At 38.9% G+C, this 10,414-nt stretch overlaps 1 protein-coding gene across 1 annotated transcript in view; it reads left to right on the top strand.

Annotated features, from left to right (window-relative positions):
- LOC120561066 overlaps positions 1-10,414 on the top strand; it is an 82,575-nt gene that overhangs the window by 59,065 nt on the left and 13,096 nt on the right. Inside the window, exons 4-9 of the mRNA XM_039804032.1 lie at positions 2,258-2,375; positions 4,139-4,262; positions 7,631-7,704; positions 8,664-8,721; positions 9,333-9,368; positions 10,114-10,327. Coding sequence (XP_039659966.1) covers positions 2,258-2,375; positions 4,139-4,262; positions 7,631-7,704; positions 8,664-8,721; positions 9,333-9,368; positions 10,114-10,327 — 624 coding nt within the window. The remainder of the gene's footprint in view (positions 1-2,257; positions 2,376-4,138; positions 4,263-7,630; positions 7,705-8,663; positions 8,722-9,332; positions 9,369-10,113; positions 10,328-10,414) is intronic.

Raw genomic sequence — 10,414 nt, 5'->3', positions numbered from 1 at the left:
TTCCTTTCCTGGGGCGGTCTTCATGTGAGCCAGTTTCGTTGTAGCGCTTGATGGTTTTTGTGACTGCACTTTGGGACACATTCAAAGTTTTCACAATTTTCCGGACTGACTGACCTTCATTTGTTAAAGTAGTGATGGCCACTTGTTTCTCTTTACTTAGCTGATTGGTTCTTGCCATAATATGAATTTTAACAGTTGTCCAACAGGGCTGTCGGCTGTGTATCAACCTGACTTCTGCACAACACAACTGATGGTCCCAACCCCATTAATAAGGGAAAAAATTCCACTAATTAACCCTGACAAAGCACACCTGTGAAGTGAAAACCATTTCAGGTGACTACCTCATGAAGCTCATTGAGAGAACACCAAGGGTTTGCAGCGCTATCAAAAAAGCAAAGGGTGGCTACTTTGAGGAATCTAAAATATAAGACATGTTTTCAGTTATTTCACACTTTTTTGTTAAGTACATAATTCCATATGTGTTCATTCATAGTTTCGATGCCTTCAGTGAGAATCTACAATGTAAATAGTCATGAAAATAAAGAAAACGCATTGAATGAGAAGGTGTGTCCAAACTTTTGGACTGTACTGTATACATTTTAATCATAAAGTCTAATATCTATATATATTTTTAAAAACCACCAACAGTCATCAATATTTGTTTTCGTATTATTTTTTGGTTGCATTCATGATGGGAAAGCAGCTCTCTTAATAATGAATAAAGAATTCAAAGCAGATTGGATTGGAGCTCATTCCTGATATGCACATGACGGTTTGGGTCCAAACACATTTTTGGATGCAGATGACTGGAAATGTTGGTGCCTCAGCCATATTGTGTTCCATCAGGTGAAATGCTGATTACAATTTGCTGTTAAAAGACACAATGCTTCAGCTACCTGGACCCTTGTCTGGCCACTGCTCTCATTTCACTTTTCTAAATTCAAGAATCTTTGCTGGCACAATACAATCTCTTCCACATTAGTTAACCATTGTTGCAAAATCTTCAGAAAGATTTCACAGTCACACAAGCATGTAAACAAGCAAACACATGAATGGAGATAGTTAAAGGTAATCATGCTAATATGTAGGAACGTCAACTTTTTTGACTCGACTCTTCGCTCAGCTGGCTGACTTTTTCAGTGTGTGAAAAGTAGCTCCATGAACACACACACACACACACACACACACACACACACACACACACACTCCACCCAGATTCTCCCACCCACCCCCTTCTCTACATCATCCCAGCTGTGAAGTGTCATCAGAGATGACTGACAGCCAAACGGAGGCAATATGAATATGAATGGGGCTGTGAATATGAATATGCAGATGAGGAGGGGAGACAGTTTAGCTGCTGTCTTCTTTTTAAGACACATCTCTCAGAAAATGACAGCTGTCATCCTACACCCTCACTACTTTGAAATAAGTCTGGCCCACTTACTGACCTGATGGGAGAGGAAAGGCACTGTATTGTTGAGTCAGACTAAGGCCAATGAAACACGGCAGTATGTGTATTAAAACACAGGTAAAATATGGACCTAATTCAGTTTTAAATTCAGTGACAAGGAAACAGTGTTTCGGTGGTGTCTTTTATTCATAAGTCTGCTAATAAAAGAATATCTTGGATTGAGATATCGTGCATTTAAAAATAGACAAAACATGAAGAGTGACTCAGAGGAACACTGAGCTTGTGAAGCAGCAGTCCATACTTCATGTCAGCTAAATTTGTGTAATTGTAGGTTCATGCATATTTTGAAGTGCAAACCTTGCCCCAAAACCGGATATCCACTTAATTTAGTGAATATTATACTGTTGATTGTAATGACAACAACTGTATACTGTATACATAAATACACTTGAACACCCTAACACCACTTAGACTTTGGACATTTTCTGTTTGCTGTTGTGGAGAAACTGCACTTGAAAATGAGGATGATAATCCACAACATTCATATTTTGATTAATCCAAGATTTTTTTTAGTCTCCTCTGCAGATTCAGTGTCAAGTCAATCTTTCTTGGGAAACATCCTCCAGTTGAGAATTTACAGTTTATAATATACAGAAGAAGAAATGGGTCGTTAGAATGAGCACTGATAGTTACCATTACTAAATTGACAAAGAAATAAGCACCAACTAAAGAAACTCTAACTTTATGTAAGGAATAAGGAAAATAGTCTTTGGTCTTTTGTAATTTTGATGCCAGGTTTGAACTTTTACTCTGTATGTAATGCCGTGTGTTTTTCTGTTTCTACAGTGAGATCAATCATCTGGAGTCAGGTCTGGTGTTGGAGCTGTGGAATAAAGGTTTGATCTGGGACACTATGATCGGCACAGCACTGATACCCCTGGACACCATTCGACAGTCTGACGAGGTAACACACCGTCATCATTTCATCCTTACAAAAACACAAGTTAATGTCATATTGTTATGACATCAGTCACAAGATCTGGTTTGTCTTGAGAACAGAAGTTCATTCAGAGCTTTCAATCACATCTCACAGCCTTCATCAGCCCTCAAATAAAACAATACTCACATGCCCATTTGAACATTGAAACATGTTTTCGGGCTGTTACTATTCCTCCTGTTTATTCCGGCTGTTGAGATTGGCTGCAGTCTGCCGTCTCTCCAGGACCTGTACGCCTTCAGGACGCTGAGGCGGGCAGGAAAGATTGTTGGCGATCCCTCTCAGCCCGGACACAAACGGTTTGAACTTCTCCCCTTTGGCAGGACCAAAACATCATGCCATGAAAACACTTTCTTCCCCTCTGCTGTCAGCCTCACCAGCAAGACCCCGGACCCCCACTGTCTCAACTTTCAAATACATTTTTCTACAGAACAAAGACTGTGGACTTTGGAAACGCATTAGAGAGGGATCTGTTTATGGCCAGTATGAACAGGAGGAATGATTACAGCAATCAGGTTGTTTTAGGATAGACTTTAAAACATTATGAACCTATCCTTTCATCACTTTTTTAATGGTATATAAAGCACATTTACTGATGGCACATTAGAAATTTCTAACTTTTGTGAATGTTTTCTTCTCGGCTGCTGTAATTTGACGTGCATTTGTATTTTTACAAATAATATGTCATAGCTTGCCTTACCCTTACTGGTAACACTTTACTTGACAGTATCAACATAATCGTGACGTGACACTGTCATAACTATGATATGACACATTACCAGAGGATGTCTTTGTCATGACAACTTGACACAAACAGAAAATCCACCTCTCTTGTTGTATTCATGACACGTTGACATAATGATTATTATAATTAGATGTGCAAGGTTAGAGACCAATTCTAGCACTTGGTTTCTGTTTATGTCAAGTTGTCACGACAAAGACATCCTCTGGTAATGTCATCCTGTTTAATGTCAAGTTGTCTTAATAAGGACATCCCAAACAAATGTAATGTCAACTTGTCATGACCAAGACAACTTCTGGTAATGTCACTTTCATTAATGTCAAGTTGTCATAATCAAGACAAATTTAATGTCAACTTGTCATGACCAAGACCACTTCTGGTAATGTCATTTTGATTAATGTCAAGTTGTCATAATCAAGACAACCCAAACAATGTCAACTTGTCATGACAAAAACTGAATGACACTTAATGACAGAAGTCATAAACGTTTATGACTTGTTTATAAGGTTTATGACACATTCATGACAGTGTCATGTCATAGTTATGAAAGTGTCATGTCACAATTATGTCGATACTGTCAAATAAAGTGTTACCCAATTACTATACCTTAGCAACAGGAAGTAGAAAGGTAGAGAAATGTGTCTATGCCACCTTGCCATCCCTCACTATAGGCTGTTGTGTACTCATGAATAAGCGTTAAAATAGATAAAATGAAATAAATATTTTTTTATAATTTGTTTATATATACATAAAGCAGCACATACTGGTGTGGTAGACCTCATTACATTTTCTGGAGAGTTTTAAAGTGAGGCTGCAGCCCTTGTGTAGTCATTAATATTGCAGCCCCCAGTTGTTCCTGGCTTCTTCACTTTTGCTCAGGTTTATTGATTGTGTTTCTCCTCAGTTCACCCACACCCTCAATTACCATGTGGATGCTTTGATTCTCAATGAGTAAATGTATCTGTTTCTCTGTGTCTCTCTTTGTCAGGAGGGACCAGGAGAGTGGACGTCGCTTGACTCTGAGGTTTTAATGAGGGAGGACGAGATCTGTGGTACCAGCAACCCAACTCCACACCAAGTGCTGCTGGACACCCGCTTCGAGCTGCCTTTTGGTATGCTTATGTTCACAAATACAGATTTGCTCAAAAAACAAAATCACACACAAACACATAGCCTCAGAGCCAGGAGTTAATGCAGCTTAGAAAACCTGATAGTATACAAGAGCATCCTTGGCTGAATGATGGTTTAGCATGGTGCTGTAATCTCCATTAAAGTATAATAAGATCTACAGAAGGAAATGTAAAAACATGACCATACTTTTATTATCCGAACAGAATATAGCACTGTAGCCTCTTGTATGATAAACCTTAGACTGATAAAGAATAAACATTTAAACTCCATTACCACTTTATACATTAACAAAAGCTCTGATAGACTGCTACAGGTCAGCATATTCAACTCACAAAAAATTGTAAAATGTGCGATATTTTAGCTAAAATAATCAAATCATAGAAAGCCAACTTAATCAAAAAGAATACAATTACTTATTGAACATGACAAAATTGCAGTGTGTACAGTCTATTAGAGTTTGTTCATTGGTAACGTTGCCCCAAATATAATCCTAAGTATTCCTCAGCACTCTTTATTCTTACCCTTATTTCTTGTTCTTTTCATTTAGGTGTAACCCCCTAAATAGCAAAATTTCCTTAGGCCATTATGTTTCCTCAGCAAACTCTTAATCTCAGCGAGCCGTCTTGCCTGCTTTTAAGCTATTCAACACTCACTTGATGTCAAGATGGCACTAGTTCATGCTGCTGTCCGCTAGTCGTGACATAAAAGCCAAGGCCTGAAGATGGAGATAAGATAGTAGTTTGCCTGTTTTAGCAAACTTCGACAAACCCTTTTAAAATGTTAAAATAATTGACATCCAACATAGGTACTAATCAATAGTGAGGTCTTCTTGGTCATCATTGTCACAATGAGTCATACTGAAACACATTCACAAACACCTGTTTATAGAATAACCCCCAGGGTTTTCAAACTGTGATGGAGAGTTGAAGGTGAGGCACAGAGGGAGAGACGTGAGGGCAAAGAGACTGTGTGAGGTCAAAGAAAGAGACAGGTGCACAGTATGAGTATTCTGTGTGTTCAGATGAATTATGTGTTGCCTGTTTGTTGTCACTTTTGTTGTAGTCTATATCCATGACGTTCCACATCCGGGATTGCTCCGGATGTGAACTCTTGCCGATTTATGAGGACTATGGTTAACTGCTCCTCAGATCTCTGCAGGGTAAATCCAGACAGCTAGCTAGACTATCTGTCCTATCTGAGTTTTCTGTTGACTAAAACAAACCTGAAATTTTGCAGCGGCACCGTTGCTCTGTCCGGCGCTTAGCACAGCCTATGGCGATTGTGATTGGTTTAAAGAAATGCCAATAAACCAGAGCATGTTTTTCTCCCATCCTGGACTGCTGTGTGGATTAGCCAGACCCTCCTCCACCTGTGAAGGAAGGTCTGGCAATACAAGACTACCTTTGTTGTAGTCTTTCGTTCGTGAGTCAGTGTTCATTTCAACGTCCTGCTAATTTGTAGATGGAAGGATTTTCTGGTGTGCGAACCACAAAAGGTTGCAGGTTGCTCATGTTTGTGCAGGATCACAGCTGGCTTTCTATATCTCTCCTCTTGATATCCTGACATTCTCTCCAGCTTGCAGATCAGATAGTTGTCTTTTAGTTTTTGTTTCTCTGCATCTGCATACCTGCTGATCCCTCTGGAGTGAGCAGGCAGTTTTCTTTTCAGCGGATTTCCCATCACCAACTGTGATGGTGGTGCCCAGTGGTGTATTGCGATACTCTAAAAGTGCAATGTAGAGGTTGCCATTATTACACTTTTAGCTGATTTTTAATAGGCTGTGCAGTTCTTTCTACTCATCTTAGACTGGGCGTGGCTGGGACTGGACGTGATGTGCCTGATTTAACAGCTTTTTGAAAAGTCTTTGAATTGACCACTGTAATACTGAGGACCATTATTTGAGATGATGACATCAGGAATGCAATGCTTTGCAGACTTTGCAATTTCATTGCAATAATGACACTGCAACTGGTGGTGTCCCTCAATTTAGGGATCTCTAGGAACTTTGAAAAGTAGTAATAGTAGTACGTGTAAGAGTAACAGCTCTATGATTGCTGTTCTCGTTACAAATGGCACACTGAGATTCAGTCTCCTCGATATATGAAGGCATGTTTGGCCAGTAAAGAATGTCGGTGGCTCTTTCTTCACACTTAACAATTCCCAAGTGTGGCTCATGGATTTTCTTAAGTATTTTGTTTGTCTCAGCTGATATGGAACAAAGAGCTTTGCAGCTTTGAGCATCAACCCAGATGTGTTGGTGCTTTCATCTTTAAATTTCCAACACGGCTGAATTTCCTTTGATTCTGCTCTTCTTTTATTCGGCCGTCCATTCAGTGTTATGTCTGTCTGTAGCTGCATTTCAGGTTCCTCTGCTGTTGCTCTACTGATCTTCTGCAGTTATTCCTCTGAAATGGGCTGCTGAGTTGAGGTGTACTGTAATCCAGTTCACCTACAATTCTTTCTGCAGCAGATCTTATTTCTGCTCTTTGAGGAATGCTCAACTTAAAGTATCTGCAATATGACATTGCCTGGCTAAATGGGGTGCTGATGTCTGACAGGTTAGGTATGAACCTTGCTGCTTGGGCAATGGCCCTCGGAAACACCTCTGGTTCCGATGAAATCACACAGCAAGCATAGGATAGGTGCACAGCTGTGACCAGTTTAAAAGTCCCAAATTAAATATTTTTTTATATTGAGAGTAAGTTTCTTATTCTCAAGCTTTAAGTCAATTTTTCTAACTCAGATTCTGTCTCTTTTTTTTTTTTTTCCTAATGTCAGATCTGCTTCTCTTAACAGTCTTCATCTCACTTGGTCGTTAGATATGCCACATACTATTCTGTCACATAACCAGGAAATGTTTTACTTGGGAACATGGCAGAGACCGTAGTCAGGCTTTTACATTTTACCTATACTCTTTGGTAAGGACCTGTGAGGTCCCTGATGTGGTTGTTTATTCTATTTCTGCGCCCCCAAAAGGAAACCTCCTCATCAGCTATTAAACATGCATGAATATAAGTGGGAGCACATCAAGCAATGTGGATGGGATAAGACAGGGTAGGATAGGGATCATGGAGGGCATTGAGGGAAGGGTGGAGCTACAGTGCCTGTGGGCTTCCACTTTGCCTCACATTCTGTGTTTTGCACTCTGCTTCTTCCTCCATTATTTACTTTCTCTCTTCATCACCCCTTCCAATTCTACCATCCATCCCTCCACCTATCCCTCCATCCCATGCGTCTGTATTTCCTCAACTTCCCCTCTTTCACCACCCTCTCTGGCACTCTCCTCTAAATATTTTGCCGTCACTCAATTTTATTCCATCTATTTCTTCTGTCTAATCTGTTTGTCCAGATATCCCAGAAGACGAGGCTCAGTACTGGACCAGTAAACTGGAGCGGATCAACACCATGCGGATACATGACGAGGTAAGTTTACTAAAAAGTCTATTTCCTGTTAATAAGTCATAAATTACAAAGGCATAAGAGATGTTAGAACACAGTTCATTCAGGAGTCTCAAAGGGGATCTTAATGCTAAGAAAACTGTGGAGATTCCCAACTAGGACAGACTTCCTTTTTCTTCGCCTTGAAAGTAGGTAGTTGTGGACGAAGTTTTAAAGGATAATGGTAATATGAACCCTTGATGTCCTTTTGAAACTCAATTTTACAATCAGTATAGGATAATAGCATTCTAGCTTTGTGTGTAAAAACACAATATGAATAATTACAATTTTAATAAGGTGCTTTACTCTGTCATGCTTTTACTGTTTCCTGCATCCATAATGCAAAAAGACGTGAGAGTAGAAGCAAAAGCAGAAGTTAATTTGCACTAAAGTTTACTGTACCAGATCACTCTGTGTAACTTCTGTAAAATAAATATTCAAAGATTTTTAAACAGTTTTCCCATCTTGAACTGAAGTTCAGCGAGCACGCAGTAGAAAGTGAATTTATATATGTAAAACTGATAAATACATTACATGTTTTCAGGTTTTATGTGAGCAAGAATCTGCAATGCATCTGAATCTCTAACATTTTGTTTTCATTTAATTTAGTTTAGCCTACATTTTAAAGAAATGCTTTGTCTTGTAGAACTGTGCTATCTACAAGATTGCTATATGCACAGACTATGACTCTGTATGCTTTTTATAGCAGCCTCCTCATTTATTTAGTTGTACCAAATATGTCACAATGTGCACTCTTCTCAGTGATTTTGCAGTTTGTGTTGGCTCTCTGCTGCCATCTAATTGATAATAATAGTTACTACTTCACAGGTGATCCTAAAATAACTGACATGTACCTTTTTAGCATTAAATCATTTTTATTCAGTTTCACTAACCCCTTCAAAATTTCTCTTTCTCTAATCAATTCAATTCTTCTATTGTGGCAGTATCCACTGCAGGAAGAGGTCCAGAGAAGACAAATGGCATCTGTTCCCTCTCAGTGCTGTGAGTATAAAAGTAACATTCATGCCATAGCACTTTCACATAAACATTTATGTGTAACTGTCTAACGTGTCATTTCACCCTGAGTGACACATTCATTCTTGTGTTTCATGAGCAGGAAAACACAATTCAGCCACCAGTCAAGTGCTAATGCATTTTAACTTGTACATTTAAACATCAAGGCCGCTAATTTCCAAAAAATCACGTATTCTGTTTGCACACTAAAGAGGATTTTTGTATGCACCAGCCACTGTTAATGGTAATTATAAAGAGCTGCGTTTTCTGGCTGTTGAACACTGATGTTACCTTTGTGAAAATACTTTTTCAAATATTTTGCTGTTGTGTTGGTATAATGTTGATCATTCACTCTGTACTACAGGAAATTAACTCAGTCATCACATTCATTTGTGTGACTTCATCACATTTCTTAGCTTAGTTCTAATTTATCTCATACTGGTATAACCATTCATCATTTCCATCAAGCTTTACAGATTTGGGTGTTTTCAGTCCAATTACATGTTACATACACATTTGGCCAGTTACAGTTATTGTCTTGATTTTTCAGTAATGAAGTTCACTTTTCTTTCTGAATTCTTTGAAACACTTACATCCAGGCAGTTGGAGTTATTTTGGATGGAATGACCAGCAGAGTACGTATAGTTGTTGTTCTTTTTCCCTGTGACTTGTAATTCATTTAACTTTTGCGTGGTACAGGACTCCGCTTTGCCGTTCCTTTTCAATAAGAATCACTGCATGTTTGGTCTGTGTCTTTGTTTGGCGTCATTGTATTTGAATTTTCGCATAGATGTAGCCTCCTAAACGAAATACAAAATAACGTGTGGGTGCCAATTTTGTTGTAATATTTTATGAGGCATTGAAGTACATTGTTTCTTTTATTCCAATGTCTTGTTGTCCATTGTAAGTTTGGTGTTCATGCTTTTTGTATTGCATGCCTGCTACCACAAGAGGGAGCTTTTATTCAAACATTTTTATTGTCTGAAAGTCTTCCTTGCATCACAGCAGTTTCCTAGCAGCCTACATTTCAGATTACTGCATGACAATGGTACAAATGTAACTTTTGCCCATTTCTTTTGAATTACACTTTACAAATTTGTCTCTACTGGATGCATACAATGGCAGGTCTGCAGTACAACAGGAATGTGGATGCAGGATAAGGTTTTACACAGTAATTATGAGCTGTTAGCAGACTGTCAAATACTTATGTCTACCAGAGGGCTTTTCTATTAAATTAAACAAATAGATGAACAAAAGCAGAGTATTATCTAAAAAGTCTACTTTATCACTTAGGGAGAATTATAATTTTAAAATATACTGTACATTTTAGATATTATCTTTTTTGTGTTTCACTAAACAGTTTGTATTGTCTTTGCCCAGCTTTTGATGACCACGACAGTGCAGTGGATGACCGTGATAGTGACTACCGCAGTGAAACTAGCAACAGACCTCCACGGTTCCACAACACCTCCCAGACAAATTCATCAGTGCACCAGTACCCTATAGGACGCAGGGTCCAACATCAAACCCTGTCAAGGGAGGCTGACTCTATACAAAGCTATGAGCTAGACTATAGAGAAATAAGGGGGCCCAGGTAAACACACACCCACTCACAGACCTCATGAATCTGTGCTATTTGCTTTGAGGAGTCAAGTTATCAAGAATAGCAGAACCCATTGAC

The sequence above is a fragment of the Perca fluviatilis genome, chromosome 6, assembly GCF_010015445.1.
Source record: "Perca fluviatilis chromosome 6, GENO_Pfluv_1.0, whole genome shotgun sequence".
Lineage (NCBI taxonomy): Eukaryota > Metazoa > Chordata > Actinopteri > Perciformes > Percidae > Perca > Perca fluviatilis.
This window is presented reverse-complemented; position numbering and strand designations above follow the sequence as displayed.